At 49.0% G+C, this 17,581-nt stretch overlaps 1 protein-coding gene across 5 annotated transcripts in view; it reads right to left on the reverse strand.

Moving 5' to 3' along the window:
* Positions 1 to 17,581, reverse strand: part of ARRB1 (arrestin beta 1) — an 81,378-nt gene that overhangs the window by 25,046 nt on the left and 38,751 nt on the right. For all 5 annotated transcript variants that reach the window (XM_037840685.1, XM_037840683.1, XM_037840687.1 and 2 more), the window contains exons 2-3: positions 3,940 to 3,970; positions 1,979 to 2,039 (exon numbers count right to left, since the gene is read on the reverse strand). In XM_037840685.1, coding sequence (XP_037696613.1) covers positions 1,979 to 2,039; positions 3,940 to 3,970 — 92 coding nt within the window. The remainder of the gene's footprint in view (positions 1 to 1,978; positions 2,040 to 3,939; positions 3,971 to 17,581) is intronic.

The raw sequence follows: 17,581 nt of genomic DNA on the forward strand, positions 1-17,581 counted from the left end.
TTGTGGTGTCTCCTTTGTGCCACATCCTGCACAGGGCACCCCATCTAACCAGGGCATCAGGGACAAGTAAGGGCAATTAACTAGATGACTAAGGAGAGGGCCAAGGCAGGCAGTGGGGACAGCATGGCCCTGGGACTTGGGAGAACGGACTCTGGAGGCCGGGAGAGGAAGAGGGCAAGGAGAGGAAGCCAGGCCTCATCTTAAATGTCCTGTCTGCCAGGCTAGGGAGCTTGGACGTACCCCTGGGTCTGATAGGGAACTATGGGGAGTATTTAAACATAGATACATCTAACATTTAATATCTATATTTAAACACAGATAGACTCATAATCAGATCAAGTTAGAGCATGATGTCATGATGGAAAAAGCATTTCTCACTGCAGGTCATTCAAGCAGCTCTGGACATGCCCCAGAGCTCTCTAGGACCCCTGGTGCCTGGCACAGGGCCTGGCACTAAGTAGGTGCTCTGTGAGCACTTCCTGCACAGCTCTCACCCTCTCCCAGCCTCTGCGCCACCTCTGCTGCTGCCCCTCACAGGCCCATGGGTGTGGCCTCAGAGAACCCAGCGGAATCTGCAACTTCAAGCAGCCCACAGGTGAACTTGGGATGCTGGCTCATCGCCCCTGAGGGGCCAGTTCAGGGAGAAGATGCAAATGGTTGGGGGCAAAGACAGAGCTGGGGAGGAAAAGTGGGGTCCTGCTCTCCCCGGCCACAGCATCCCTGCTCCAGGCTGGAAGTGCTCAGACCCTGGACCCCAGAGTGGGCAGGGCCTGGACTAAGCGGGCCTCTGCAGCTGGGCCTGTTCACACCCCTGCAGCCCAGGGACCCCAGGATTCTCCAGTTCTCCTGCCCCAACTCTGCAAAGGTCTCCCCACTAGCGAGCTGACACCTGCCGCTGGGGTCTGCTACGCCCTGACGCTGCAACCGTGCAGATCACTCCTGTCCTCCTGGCCCCAGGACAGCCCCTGGGACGCTGAGAGAGACCATGTTCTCTGAGATTTTCCCCCAAGCAACACTCCCCAGTTCTTTCACCTGGACTTGGTTTCCAGTCCCCATTCCTCACAACCTGTCATCTTCTTTGGCTTCACTTTGGTTTGTTTATGACACTCTTTAAAAAAATCATTTAACTTCTGTAAGCCTCACTATCCCTGTTTGTAAAATAGGGGTAATTCTAGACCTCCTGCCCTCAAAGAGCCACAGGAAAAGGCAACAAGACTGAGGCTTTTCCAACAAGAGCAGTGGTTCTTCACCAGGGTGATTTTGTCTCTAGGGGACATTTGACAATATCTGGAGACATTTTTAAGTGTCACAACCAGGGTGGGGGGTACTCCCGGCATCTAGTGGGTAGAGGACAGGTATGTTGCTAAACATCCTACAGTGCACAGGACAGCCCCCGTGACAAAGAATCATCTGGTCCAAATGTCAGTGGAGCCAAGGCTGAGAAACCCTGAACTAGAACAAGACTGTGGACTGTGCCTTCCATCACGCCCCAAACCCCTGGTAAGGGAAGACAGCTCCTATTTCACAAGCTCCAAGAAGGATTTCCCTTCCGTCTCCCATTCCTGTGCCTCCCATCCTTTGCCTGGCTTTGAATCCAGGCTCCTCCACCCACTAGCTCTGTGACCTGGAGCAGGTCACTTAACCTCTCTGTGCCTCCTTCTCCCTCGTCTACAGCAGGGATAACTATAGAGGCTACCCTCAATGTGTGGTACATAATAACAGGTGGTAGCTGCTGTCACCGTCACCATCAGGACCACTTCCCCTTTTCTAACCCTGCTCCTTCCCGTGATTCCTTCTCCCATGGACCTTGGCTGAGTGGGCAAGTAGCTGCTCAGAAAATGACTGACGCAGGACGCCATTCACCACCTGCTCTTAGTGTCGGCCCCTCTGCAGCCCTGAAAGCGATTCCTGGGCGGCTTCCACACGCCCTCCCCTGGAAGGGGCCCGGCCAGCCCCTCCCCCCGGCTCAGGGACTCACCCACAGGGTCCACGAGGTTGATGTGGTCCACAAAGTCCCGCTTTCCCAGGTAGACGGTGAGCTGGGAGAGGAGAGGCACAGGGGACGTTAGCAGCTGCGGGCCCAGAAGGCCCATGCCTGAAAAAACCACTGGCCACTGCCCCGGGGGAAACCCTGGGAACTGCCCTCTAGAACCCCTAGACCCCTGTCCTCCTGCTTATCTAAATTTTAACCTGCAGCCCTAATACTAAGAATAACAAACCCTTGTAAAACGTTAAAAGCACTTGTTTATCTCAAAATCGTATGTAGGTGTTATTGTTTCCATTTTACAGTTGAGGACACTGAGGCCTGGAGAGATGAAGGACACGGGGCAGCAGCGGCAAAAACGTGTGCTGAGCATGTGCTGGGAGCTTCCAGGGAAGGAGAGGGACACAGACCAGGGCCGGAGGCTCGGGGAGTTCTGGGTGTTCTGAACACTGGCCTCTGCTTGTCCATGAGCGTCACCCCTGCACAGTCTGGCAGGGACCCGCTTATGCAAGCACTTGTCCTCTGAGGCAGGAGGAATCGGGGAGCTGTGCCCCACTCAGTAGCCAGAATTCAGGAAAGAACTCCCAAAACAGGATTCCAGGAACTCAAAGCTAAACCCAGGGTGTTAGCCGAGAAACGTCCTGCTCCCCTAACCATCCCCAGATCTTGATGATTTCACCTCCATCACATTTCTCAAATCTGTCCCCCCCTCCATACCCTCAGCGGCTCGTGCCTGAACTCCTGTAACACTCACCACTCCAGGCCGTTCTCCCTCCTTAGACAGACCGGTCACCTCAAACTGCAGACCTAACCACGCTACTCCCCCTCTGAAAACTCTTTAATGGTTCCTCCGTGCCCAGGGGTAAGAATGACAAATGGGTTTCATTCCGAGTGCCAACTCTGATGGATCGGGAGCCCTGCCTGGAGCTCTGGGCTGAGAGGGAATCTAAGGCCGGTCCCGGCTCAGTGGGAAAGGGTGACACGGCCGATTGGTGATGTCTGCTGTGGGCACAGATGGGAGTTGTGGAAGCACAGGTGGTGCTATTCACCAACCCAGCCAGGAGCCCAAGCTCCTAAGCCCACCTACAAGCCCCTCCAACCTTGTTCAACCTCCCCAGCCTCAGCTCCCCCCACCTTCTGCCTGCCTCTTGGCACTCCAATATTGAACTGCCGGTGATCCCCTCACCACCTTACAATTTTGTGCCTAGAATGCCCCCTTTTCACCTTGCCTTGCCTGGAAACACAGCCCTCCTATGGGAAGCCACCCCCGACCACCCAGGGCCCTTCCTCTGTGCTCCTGTGGGCCCTGGGCACCCCTTGACTTCACACTTGCTCCTCCGTATTGAAATGATTGATTTCTGTGTCTGTCTCCCCCATTTGGCTGTGTGTGGCATGGGCTGTGACTTATTCATCTCAGTACACCCCACTGGGCTCAGCTCAGACCTGGCATGGAATGATGTCAGTAATAACTATTTGCTGCACAGAGAGGAAAGCAGGATGGAGCCTGGGGCCTGTGAGAAAAGAAAGGGGGGCAGGCACCGGGAGCTGCCCTGGATTCCTAGGTGATCCCCTGGGCTTCAGCACGAGAGGCTCCAGGGGCCTCCTACCCAGGGGGAAGCTGTCCCTGGGCCTCCACACCTACTGAATCTGCTTGTGCTGTATTTACCACACTCTCACCCAAGTCTCTGCCACACCAGGGCACAGGTTTCCTAAGGTCCAGGGGAGCTATGCCTCCTCCCCCAGACAGGAAGTTTCCTGGGTCAGCCCTCCCGCCCCTCTTCGGGCTGAGGACGCCTCTGGACAGGGTTGTCTCTCCCTCAGACAGGGAGCAGCACCTCCTCCTTCCCATGGGATGCTGCACGGTCAGTAGACATCCCATTTCCTCACCATCCCAAGGGACGACAACAAGCATTTGGGGTCAGGGAGGGGCTGGGGTGCGGCTCCCACAGACTCACCTTTCCATTGGGGCTTGCCTTCTTGAACACTCTGTAGACAGAAAGAGAGGGAAGGCGGGAGTTAGCTCTGCAGCTGACTGAGGCAGGACCATGGACAGGGGGCCTGAGGTTCGGCCTGGAGTAGCTCACAGGCACCTTCAGGCCTGAGCAGATCTCACCACCTCCAGGGCAACCCTGCCCAAGCGGCTGTGAGCGCTCCCTGAGTGAGGGCAGCAGCCCCTGCAGTCTGTTCTTCACCCAGCCAGAAGAGGGAGTGTTTCAAAATGTCACGGGACCATGTCACTCCTTTGCTTCTAGCTTGCACTTAAGAAAAGCCTTGAGTACTCTCCAGCAGTGCTTCCTGCACTCTCTCCCCAGCTGGGACTGGGGGGCCTGGGATCCCCTCATTTATGCCTGATTATCTGGCCCCAAAATTTCTCAGAGTAATTGTGGGGAGGAGGGAAGAAAAGTAAAAGATAAAGGCAGAGGCCTAGAGATGAGAGATGTTGGGGAAGAGAGAGGAGAGGAAAGGGACATGGCCCTAGAGGTGTGAACATAATGGGTGGGGGGAAAATTGAAGACAGGGAGAGAGAAACAGACACAAAGAGATGGGATGGCACCCACACACGGCTGAGAGGTGTCCAGGCCACCCAAAGCCTTCCCTGGGGACAGGAGGTCCAGCAGGCACCCAGGTGGGCAAGGCAGGGTGAGGCTCCCCGATGTCACAGAGACAGGTCATCTGAGAAGGGGAGTGGGTGGTGGATCTGCACTTGCTCCCTAGCTCCTGCTCAGCTCACCCAGCCCCCTCACTTCTGGGGCCCCCGGGGACCACTGATGGGGCTGAGCTTTGTTGGCAAAGAAGGGCCTGGCACATCCCTTCCCCATCTCCCCTAGGAGTCTGAGCTTTCCTCCGGCTCATAAATATTTATCAGCGTTTGGAGTGTGAAGATGCCACAGTCGGCTGGGGTGTGATAATTGCCAAAGTGGGAAAAAAATATAGATCACACGGTTTGAACCAGCAGCTTCCTGGCTGGGGCTGGACCCGCAGGGAAGACCCAAGAAGTGGCACAGGCCACAGGGACCAAAACTGCTGCCCAAAGCCTCCCAGGAGCCCTGGGTCTGAGGGAAAGGAGAGAGCAGACTTGCAGGGATGCCAGGGCATGCCTCAGGCCACAGATAACTGAGTCAGGGAAAGCCACTCCAGCGACCCCTGAGAGAAGGGAGGCCTGCCCTGGTCCCAGAGCGGGACTGGGGGCTGTACTAGGGACGAGCAATAATCAAGCAGGAGAAAGAGAGAAGGAAATAGCATTTATTGAGTGCCTAATTTTTCTCACAACAGCACTGAGGTGGATATTATACCCCATTTTATAGATAATTAACTTGAGGCTCAGAGAAATGCAGTCATTTGCCCAGAACACACAGCAAGCAAGGGGCCAGGTGAGGATTCAGACCCAATTTTGTCCATCTGCTTCCAGAAGCATTCCATCCAACCCCACTACCTTCCTAAAGGAGATGTTTTTATCAACATCAGGAATAACAGGGAAGAGAGGAAATGAGGACAAAGCGGCGGGGGTGGGGGGGAGTGGACGAAGGGTGAGTAAAGGTGACAAGGGCCAGGAAGCCTGGCCAGCAGTGGGGGATGTCCAGCCACTCACCACATCGGCACCGGCACCAGGGCCACCTCCTTCAGGAAGCCGAAGACGCTAATGGCTTCCTTAAACAACAACAGCTGTGCTGCATTCCCCAAGAGCATGTCATGCCTTAGACTTATCTCTGGGCATTTTCCCCAGAACACTGCTGATTCTTGCATCGATCCCATTTCAGAGATGAGGAAACTGAGGCTCAGAGAGGCAAACTGGGGCCTGCCTGTTTCCAGAGCCCATGTCCTTCCCACTCTGTCACGCACCCAAGCCCTCCCTGAAACCACTCTGCTGGCTTCCCTGACTCCGAAGCTTTGGGAGTGTTTCCAGTTTAGGGGTGCATGAGCAGCACCACGCACATGGCTCCCAGGGCTTCTGCCTCTCCACTTAAACAGTGAGAACAAACTGTGGTCAAAGCCAAACTTCCCCAATGTGGGGAGGGCTGGGTTTGCCCTCTTCCCCAAGTCCTGTCCATGTCCCACAAACCTGATCCTCAGAACCAAGGCTGGGTCCTCATGAAGAAATGCCATCACTGTTCTAGCTGATTAAGGCTCATGGCAAACAAGGAACAGAAACCCACCCAGGCTAGCTCAAGAAAAGTACAGAGACAAAAATCTCACGGGAAGCAGATGCAGGCAGGACGCAGGGGGGCTGGATGCAGGAATGGGGAAGCCATCAGCTGCTCAGGCGGTGGCTCTCTCTCCCCACCTGTCCCTCTGGGGTTGCATGTTCTCCCGTCTGCGCTGCTCTCTGTACAGCGGTGGCATCCTCCCTGTCTGTGGACCAGCTCTCTGCTTACTCAGGGCTTTTCTGCTCCTCCATCCTTCTGGCTTGCATGTGGCTCTCACTTCCACCCTGTTTCTACTCTGCCTCTAGCTCAGCTTCACACTGCTAACCAGCTGAACGGCCCAATTTCAAATTCCCAGGAGAGGAATTTGATTGGTCAGCTTTGGTCAGGTGTCCCGTTTGTGGGCCAATCAGCCACATGCAGGGTGTGCCATGTGGTCCACGAGGCTTGAGCAGAAGAGGGTCTCCAGAGCAGTGTTTTTCCAACCAGGAGTCACAACCCATTAGCTGGTAATGAAATCAACCTAAGGACTGCGACCAGCATTTTTTTTTGTTTTCTAATGGAATGGAGTAGAACAGAAAATAAATGCATGCATTGCAGGTAGCAAAGGTATTGTAGATATTACAATATTTATCAGAATCCGGTTGCCCCCAAAAGCTGGGCAAATGGGAGAATCACACACTGTGTCAGTTTGAAACTGTTAAGTACCTCCGGAAAGGCCATGTTCTTTTAATCCAGTCTTGTGGATGCGGACTTATTGTGGGTGGGACCTTTTGATTAGGTTGTTTCCATGGAGATGTGACCCCACCCAACTGTGAGTGAGAACTTTTGCTTAGATTATTTCCATGGAGGGGTGACCCCACCCATTCAGGGTGGGTATTAATTAGATCACTGGAGTCCTTAAGAGAGCTGAGAGCCCGCACAGACCCAGATGCTGGGAGACATTGGGAGATGCAGAGAGAAGGACATTTGTAGATGCTAAGTAAGTGAAGCCCAGAGTGTGCCCCCAGAGAAGGTAAGAGAGGAACCCCAGAGGCTTAAAGAGAAACACCCTGGGAGAACAAGGGAGATGCATAGAGGCTAAGAGAGAGAAGCTAAGAGAGACAGAAGCCCAGAGACATTTTGGAGAGAGCCATTTTGAAACCAGAACCCAGGAGCAAAGGACCAGCAGACACCAGCAATGTGCCTTCCCAGCTGACAGAAGTATTCCGGATGCCACTGGCCTTTCTTCAGTGAAGGTATCCTCTTGATGCCTTAGTTTGGACACTTTTATGGCTGTAGAACTGTAAATTTGTAACCTAATAAATCTTTATAAAAGCCAATCCATTTCCGGTATTTTGTATAATGGCAGCTTTAGCAAACTGGAACACATGCCTCCAGTCCTATGAAGTTAGGCAGGCCCATGTGGCTTGCTCTGGCCTATGAAGGATGAGCAGAAGCGCCAGGAGTCACTTCCAGGCAGAAGCAGTTAAGGGCTGGTGTGTGAGTCCCCTTCTCCTCGCTATTAGTTTTCTAGGGCTGCTATAGCAAATAGCACAAACAAATAACCACAAACTGAGTGGCATAAAACAACACAAATGTATTATCTGACAGTTCTGTTGTCCAGAAGTCCAACATGGGTCTCAGTGGGCCAGAGTCAAGGTATCAGCAGAGGTTTGTTCCTCTCTGGAGGCTTAAGGGCTGCATTTATTTCCTAAATTTCCATAAAAATTTACCACAAATGGAATGATGTAAAACAACAGAAATGTATTCTCTCACAGTTCAGGAGACCAGAGGTCCAAAATCAAGGTGTCAGCTGAGTTGCTTCGTTCTGGGGGCTCTGATGGAGAAACTGTCCTTGTCTCTCTACTAGTTTCTGGTAGTTGCTGGCAATCCTTGGCATTCTTTGGCTGGTGAACACATTACTCCACTCTCCACCTCCATCTTCACATCACCTTCTTCTCCGTGTCTGTGTGTCCTTTACTGTCTCTTATAAGGACACTCTCATTGGATTTAGGGCCCAGACTAATCCAGTATGAACTCATCTTGATCTTGCCTTAGTTACATCTGCAAAGACCCTATGTCCAAATGAGGTTCCAAATAAATGTGGACATTTATTTTGGGGACATACTATTCAACCCACTACAAGGGACAAATTTGTTTCCTTGCCCTTTCCAGCTTCTAAAGGCCCCACCCACATTCCTTGGACCATGGTCCTCTTCCTCTATCTTCAAAGCCAGCAACGGCAGGTTGAGTTTTTAATCACATCACATCATTCTGATTTCTTCTGGCACCCTCTTCCATTTTTAAAGAACCTCGTGATTGCCTTGGGTTCCCCTGTATAATCCAGGATAATCTCCATGTTTTAAGGGCAGCTAATTAGCAAACTTGATTCCATCTGCAACCTTAATTCCCCTTTGCCATGTAAGGTAACATGTTCACAGTTTCCAGGGATTAGGACACAGTGTCCTGTGGGGGAGGAGGACATTGTATTGTCTGCCTACTGCACCCCCCTTCCTCTGCCACTGCTGTGAGCAATGACCAGGACAGTGGGGTCTCCATCAGTCTGGGTCCCCAAGCTCTCCTGCTACATGACTGATGTGTAGCTTGAGCATGAAAGAAAGCTTTTAAACAACTAGGATTTGGGGGTTGTTTGTTACTGCAGCAAAACCTGTCTTCTCCTGACTGACACAAAAGAGAAATAATATTTAGTGACACTTTTGTTTTAGATATGCATATGCCCTGAATTATGATGTAAAATGAATTCCAAGCCAGGAATTTACAAGTGCTTATTTTAAAAATACACAAGCTGGATACAAACTTGCTGGCTGTTGTTTTCCGGTTCCGTTCCATCAGATTGATGCTGCAGGTAGATAGGAAGGTCATTAATCACACTGTTGGCTGCACCAATGAACCCACCCTTCACCTGCAGCATGAGGGACCTATTGATCAACTTTGACACTAATATTCTTCAGCTCTTCTGTGAGCCATCAGTTCTCCAAGCACCCATTTGTGTCAGGGCCGGACACCCACCTGTCAGAGGGGGGCCATAGGGAGAGGACTGCACCACAAGGGCCCCAGAATGAAGTTCATTCCAAAACAGATTACCCAACAGCCAAGCTTTATAATTCTGTGTGGTAAAGCCATACAATAGGATGCTTCATTTTCCTGACTGCTGAAGCAAATACCATGCAACAGCTTGGCTTAAACAACAGGAATTAATTGGCTCACAGTTTTGAGGATAAAAGAAGTCCCAAATCAAGGCACCATCATGGCAATGCTTTCTCCCAGAAGACTGTGGCATTCTGGGGCCAGCTGCAGTGAGCTTTGGTCCTTGGCTTTCCTGTCACATGGCAGTGCACACGGCAGCCTCTCCTGGCTTCTCGCTTCTCTTCCAGGTTCTGCTGGCTTTCAACTTCTGGCTGCTCCCTGTGGCTTTCTCTGTCTGACTTTTACTCTGCATATAAAGGTCTTCAGTCATCTGGATCAGAAGCCCAACCTAATTCATTTGGGCCACACCTTAACTGAAGTAACATCTTGAAGAGATCTGATTTACAATGGATCCACACCCATAGGAATGGATTAAGTTGAAGAACATGTTTTTCTGGGGGACACAGCTCCAAATCATCACAGGATATTATATAGCATTGAAATTATGCTTGTATCTTTCATAAAAGGGAAATATCTATGATAGAATATCAAGTAGAATAAATTAGGAATCAAAACAGCATATTTGGCATGAGCACAACATTGTACTCGGTAAATATCCAAAAGAAAGCATGGGAAGACTTAATTGATCTATGTATTCAATGCAATCCCTATCAAAATCCCAGTTGGCTTTTTTTTTTTTTTGCAGAAATTGGCAAGTTGACGCTAAAATTCATATAGAAATGAATGGGACTCAGAATAGCCAAAACAATATTGAAAAAGAACAGAGTTGGAGATCTCCTACTTCCCGACTTAAAAGCTTACTATAAATCTACAGTAATCAAGACTGTAGGGTACTGGCATAAAGATAGACATATAGATCAGTGGAATAGAATTGAGAGTCTACAAATCAATTTATACATTTATGGTCAATTGATTTTCAACAAGGGTACCAAGACCATTCAATGGGGGAAAGAGCAGTCTTTTCAACAATTGCTGCTGGGGTAACTGAATATTCACATGTAAAAAAATGAAGCTGAATCCTTACCTCATACTATATACAAACATTAACTCAAAATGGATCAAAGACCTAAACGTAAGAGCTGAAACTATAAAACCCTTATAAGAAAATATAGGTGCAAATCTTCATGACCCTGTGTTAGACAATGTTTTACATAAGCAACTAAAGAAAAAATAGATACATTGGACTTTGAAATTAAAAACCTTTGTCCTTCAAAGATCCCTATCAAGAAAGTGAAAAGACAACCCAAGAATAAAGAAAATATTTTCAAATCATGTATCTGATAAGGATCCAGTATTCAGCATATATAAAGATCTATTACAATCCAACAACAAAAGACAAATAACCCAACTGAGAAATGGGCAATGGATTTGAATAGACATTTCTCCAAAGATATACATACAAATGGCCAATAACTACATGAAAAGATGCTCAACATCATTAGTCAGGGAAATGCAAATCAAAACAATGACAAGCTACTTCACAGCCACTAGGATGGCTAGAATCAATAAGTGCTGGTGAGGATATAGAGAAAATTCATGTTACCACATGGATGAATCTTGTAGACATTATGCTAAGTTAAAGAAGCCACATGCAAAAGGACAAATATTGTATGATTCCATTTATCTGAAATGTCCAGAACAGGCAAATCCATAGAGACAGGGGCTGGTGGCAGGGGGAACTGGGGAGTGACTGCTAATGGGTACAGGGTTTCTTTTGGAGGTGATGTAATGTTCTGGAATTACATAGCAGTGATAGTTGTACAACTTTGTGACTATACTAAAACCACTTGATTGTACAATCAAAAGTTGAGTATTATGGTATGTGAATTATGTCTCAATTAAAAAAATAAAACTGATCTCTTTTTTGATTCAAAGTGTGCTACATTCCAAAAGTAAAAATTTTAACCCTCTTCTGAGAAGAACAAGTCATTAGTAAGAAAAAATTCTCCAATTCTAAAAAAATGAAATAAAATTTTTAAAAATGAAGGAATGAAAGCAAAGGAAATGTGCCTAAATATTAACAGATGTTAAGGATGACCCCCCCGACACACTTCTTGATACCTCTTGTTTTTCCATGTTGTACAATGAGCATAAATTACTTTACAAAGATTCTGGCACTTTCCTAACAAGATTTGACTCAAGACTTGGTGAACAGAGAATTTGGAAAAAAAATAATTTGGAAAATATTTGGATCCTAAGACTCTGGATCCTTTGATGTAAGAATCTTTGCCTCTGTGATTTTACAATCCAGAGTCCATATCTTTGTGATTACTGAGCTCCCTCCCCAGGCCTGCTGTGTCAGCTGTTGTAACTGCTGTGCTGCATCTTACACTCCTCTCTCTTCCTCCAGGAAGCCTTCCCTGACTTCCCCCAGTATAAGCCTGGCCCATGGCACACAGTAGGTGCTCAATACATAAATACCAGTTGAATATTGTTGAATGAATAATCTAAGAGATGTAGTTATGAGTGAGGATGAAGTTTAAAAAGATGGTGGGGATGATTGTTTTTTTGTGGGTGAGTGGACTCCAGGGATTTAGTCTTCTATCTATACTTCTCTTCATTGTCAAAACCAGTAGTCATGAATCTAGATCCGGCATTGAGGGATGGAGAACATCTTCTTGACCAAAAGGGGGATGTGAAATGAAATGAAATAAGCTTCAGTGGCAGAGAGATTCCAAAAGGAGCCGAGAGGTCACTCTGGTGGGCACTCTTATGCACAACATAGACAACACTTTTTAGGTTCTAATGAATTGGAATAGCTAGCAGCAAATATCTGAAACTATCCATCTACAACCCAGAACCCTTGAATCTTGAAGACAATTGTATAAAAATGTAGCTTATGAAGGGTGACAATGTGATTGGGAAAGACCTATGGACCACATTCCCCTTTGTCCAGAGTATGGATGGATGAGTAGAAAAATGGGGGCAAAAAAAAAAAAAAAAGGGGCCCAGTGTTCTTTTTTACTTTAATTGTTCTTTTTCACTTTAATTTTTAATCTTATTACTTTTGTGTGTGTGGTAATGAAAATGTTCAAAAATTAATTTTGGTGATGAATGCACAACTATACATAATAGTACTGTGAACAATTGAATGTACGCTTTGTATGACTGCATGGTATGTATGGTATGTGAATATATCTCAATAAAATTGAATTTAAAAAAAAAAACAACCAATAGTCATAGGGATTAGAAAAGGCTAACAGGGGCAGAGTCCCAGCCACCATCAGGCTGAGCCCGGCCTGCAACTGATACACCAAAATGAGCTCTGCTCAGCTTTGGCCAACAGCTACCCCATTTATTCACTCACTTACCCACCAAACAGTTACACGGCCCCCACTAGTGCCCCACTCTGGGGGCACTAAAATGAACAACTCATGGTCCCTGCTGACCACAAGACCACGATATAGTCAAGTTAGACAAACCCACCAAGGACAATGGCCACTGTGCATCCAGTTCTCCCCATGAGCCATGCACTGTGCTAAGCACATCACATATGCTGTTATATGATTTTTATATTATTTATATATATATATATATGTATATATGCAATATTTAAGAGGAGAAACCTGAGACTCAGAGGCTCTAAATAACTTGCCCAACATCACACAGTATCAGAAAACACATACAGGAGAGAAGCCCAATCAATGGAATACCTGTGAAAAATCATTTCAACAAAGCACATGTGTTATTCAACACCAGAAAACTGATTCTGGAGAGGCTCTCTGTGAATGCAAATTCACTATCAGGGAATTGAGAGCGCCCGGGTAACAATTCATTCCTTTGTGAGTGGCAGAAAAGCCACGTTAAAGAAGAATGTTACAAATGCAGTGAATGTGGGAAGACTTTCAGTCATTACTCAATCTGCAATCAACATCAGAAAACTCATCCAGGACAGAAACCAAGTTCCGGCTACTGCTCTAAGTGTGTCACAGGTATTAACTCATCTCCTCCTCCAAGAACCCTACAAGGAGGTACTACTGCCATCCCCATTCCACAGAAGAGGAAACTGAGACACAGAGAGGTTAATTAACTTGTCCAAGGTAGCACAGCCATTAAAGAGGAAAGCAAGATATTGGAACCCAAGTCATCTGGCCCCAGAGACCATGTTTTAACCACTCACAATACTGCCTGGAAGAGATGGGATTGTGTGGCTCTGACTGGGGAATGGGGAAAGGCTTCAAGGGAGGCAGTAGCAAATGAGAAGGACCCTGGAGAATACCCAGAGGTGACAGCATTGCAGGAGGAGGCCTGGAGGGGGCGACTGAGTCCACAGGTGCTTGGGAGATGACAGGCTGCAGTGCGTCCTGATGCCTGGGAGGAGCCCCAGGTGGCGAGGCTGGAGGGAGAATGGCCCCTCACTCCTCATGCAGTCAGTGCCTCTGTGCCGGGCCCATCAAGGAGGTGGTGATGGGCCTCAAAGGCCAGGCTAAGGGACTTGGACTGTATCCAGAAGGCAATGTGAGCCACGGGCATTTGGGGGGAGGAGGAATGACCGACCAGGGCCCCAACCGCGTAACTTTTCCCAGCAGCCGTGGCTCAGGGGGGTGGGGCTGGGCACTGTGCAAGGGGGAGTTAACTGTCAGGTGCAGCCGCCCTACATTCTGACCCACTTTCCTGGGTGTGAGAACAGCCATCAGGGAGCAGGGAGGCGTGAGGAGCAGGTGGCTGTGGCAGCAAAGAGGTTTCTAGGGCCCTTATCACGTTCTCCCCAGTAGCAGAGTTATTTGTGTACAGGCTTGTCTGCTCTGCCAGAATTAAACAACCCTCCCCGGGTCAGAACACTGCCCGCCTGTTCACCGCCACGAGTGCAGCTGGTTCTCAGGACAGCCCAGGAGGGAGGTGTGGAGGCAGGGAGACAAGAAATGTCACCCCCATTGCACAGATTTAGGGAGACAGAAGGAGCCTCAGCACCCCCTCCCTCATTGCCCAGATGGAGAAATCAAACCCCAAGTGAGAGAAGAGGCTGGCATCAGAGCCCGGAACCTCGGGCTCAGAGCACTCAGCTGGTGAGCCCAGAGTGAGCACCCCAGGCTCCAGAGCTCCCGCCTCCCACTGTACCCCTGCCCACAGCCCCACCACACTCCCTGGGGCCTCGGCACGGTGGCCGGGGGGTGGCTGGCGGAGTCGGGCTCCTGGGCTCTGGGCTTCCCAGAGGCTTCAAGGCAGACAGCAATTCCTCCAGCTTCCTGCCCACATCTACGTGTTTGTTTTCCTGGCCCTGATCCCTATTTGTGAGGATTTTCAGGGGGTGAGGAGCAAGAAAGGAGGGGAGCCACCAGGTGGCCCTGGACAGAGGGACGGTCTCTTAAAGGCGCTTGGACCATCTCTGGTGACCCATGAAACTGGAGATCTGAAAATCAGAGGTAAATAAAAATGTCATTGAGTGGGCTGGCAGCTGGATCCCAAACAGTCCACAGGCCACACCTGATGGCTCTCCCCTCCTCCCGACCACAGGCAGGGGAAGGCTGCCGGCAGAGGGAAGAGCAGGGCCCAGCCCGAGTCCTCTGTGGCCTTGGGGGAATTTTGCATCCTCTGTGAGGCTCAGTTTCCCTGGTCTGGAAAATAGAGGCGATATTCACCCTGTAGGCTGGGGATATATAGATAAAAGACTGTAGGGATTCAACAAGGGGAAGTCGAGGTTGTTGATATTATAATTATTATTATCATCATTACCCTGGTCAGCTCTCTGCCCCATAACACCCCCTCCCCTTGTCTCCAGAGGACAGTTCTAGGCCTTGGGAGTGGGAAGAGATGGTCATGTTTCCCATGCTGGAGAGAGAGAAGTTTTTTTAGTTGTCTGTCTTCCTCCCTGTCTCAGATGGAAACAACAGTTTATGATGTCCTCTCCCAGTTCAGAGCCCCACATCCCAAAAATTTCCAGAGATATATGCTGCTATTCCCTTTTTGGACTACCCTTCCCATCAGTTCTCCTATTGTGATCCTTCCCAATGCCACCTCCTCCAAGGAGCCTTCCCTGACTACTGCAGCTTAAAGCGCTCTTACCCTGGCCCCATCTTGGGGCTTTACTTATTCCCCCACCCTCCCTTCCTTCCTTCTTTCCACCCCTCCATCTTTCCTTCTCATCCTTTGTGCTTTCATTTATTTTCCAAAACTCTGGGCCTGGCACTGTTTTGCTTCCAGGAGATACAAGCCTCAGGACATGTACCCTCTGGAGTGGGAAGACAGATACTACACAAATAAAAAGCCTCCCTGAAAAGCATGGGGTGGGGGTGTGAAATGAGGCGGCATGTATGATGTGCCCGGCTCAGCTCTGGGCACAGAGCGGCACCCAGCGCCTGCTGTCACATTTCCCCCCGTCCTGCCCCACTGCCCCCAGCCTCCACAGGGGCCTGCACGTCGCCCCCACACCCTTGGAACTGAAACGAATGACAACCTCTAGAGAGCAGGACTGCATCCTTCAGTCATTTATTCACCTCGGTACACAGTAGTGCTTAATAAATATTTCGAATGAATGAACGAACAAATGAGAGCCACGCCCCAAGCTCAAAGCTGGGAAAAAATGGGACCTGGGCCCAGCCAGGAGGAAGGCGGGCGGCCTCGCCACCAGGCTGAAATGCGGACCTGCTCGGCCTCATCAGGAGCCCGGTAGAGACGCAGCGGCCCCAGGCACAGAACTGACCGTTATTTTCTAGTCCGTGTCTTAGTTAAAGTTGTTTTTTGATTGTCTGTTTTTACCAATTTGAATGTATGAACTTTAAAGGATATAGAATAGCACATTATGTTAAAATAAGATACTAATCCAGAAACATTACTTTTTTCTCATTCTCATGTTTCATAAAATATCAGAACAGACCCGGTATGGTGGTGCATCTCTGAGCTTTGCGTGGACTACTCCATGGATCAAAGCCAGGTTGCTAAGAGAGCCCTCTGAGCGAGGGGCCCTGATGGACAGAGAGCTAAGGCCTAAGGTGGTGTCACTTTCCTGAGAAAGAATTTGGGGGAGAAAATACATATGGTTTATATATATTTATCTTAATATATATAAACCATATATTTAGCCAGATATGGTGCCCTTGGTGTGCTGGAGGCTCATAATAGCCGATCCTCAAGTTTTCAGAAATGAGCAGGTTGTTAAACCTGTTTCCTGAGCAGGCTGTTAAACACACCATCACCAGCAGTACTCAACCAGGCGTGAATCTGTCCCCCGGAGACATCTATGGTTGTCACAACTGGGGGAGGGGGTGCCACCGGCATCTGGTGGGTAGCGGCCAGGCGTGCAGCTGACACAGCGCACAGGACATCCCCACGACAGAATTACCCAGCCCAAAATGTTAGCAATGCTGAGGTTAATCCCGATACAAACTTACACTAAACAGATTCTATTAAAATCAAGAGGAACACATAGTCAAAACTCATTGCTTACTAATTATCTCACTACCGTTTGCTCTTTTGCTCTTGAGGTTACTTATGCGACTGCATCTGTATGGCGGGAATACCATAAAGTGGTGTCCTGCTGGGTATCTCTTCCCAACTCCATGTTCACTGACATCACGTAGGTGGCGTGAAATCCGTGGTGCGAGAGTTTACACCGCAGAAATCGGCAAGCTCTACAACCCCTGCCCCACTTTTTTCCCTGGAAGACCTGCTGTTAAACATTTAGCAGCGGGTTATGCCACTGGGTGCAATCCTAAGTAGAGAACAGGAATTCAGGAGCCTGGAGGATCCTTCCAGTTTCCAGCCCACGCAGATGCCTCAGCACTGACAAGCTCTACAGCAGAAGAAGAACCTGACTGCGGCCACATGCACAAACTCTATGCACACACATGCAACACATGCACACGACCTATAGCACATCCACAGAACCACACACCACACACACAACCACACATACCATGCGTATACACAGAGATAGCAGACAAACCACACAGACACACTCCCAGGCTCACACCACAAACAATTCAGATGCACACACACACAGCACACACATTAGCCACATACTCATATACCACAAACACCTTACACAGCATATACATACCACGTGCACACACATGCATATCCCAGACATGCATACCCAGATACATGCATGCACACACCACATATCACAGGTACACCACCCACCACACAGACACCACACTCAATATACATACATACCCACAGCTATCACATACACCACCCATACACACGGAGACACCACACAGACACACCCCCACATCCGCATGCTCACACTACATACAACACACACACATCATACACATACCACATATTCACCCACACACACCTTGTATACCTCACACACCTCACACACCACATTCGCACCATGCACCCATATACACACACACCACAT

Source organism: Choloepus didactylus, chromosome 6 (assembly GCF_015220235.1).
Source record: "Choloepus didactylus isolate mChoDid1 chromosome 6, mChoDid1.pri, whole genome shotgun sequence".
NCBI lineage: Eukaryota > Metazoa > Chordata > Mammalia > Pilosa > Megalonychidae > Choloepus > Choloepus didactylus.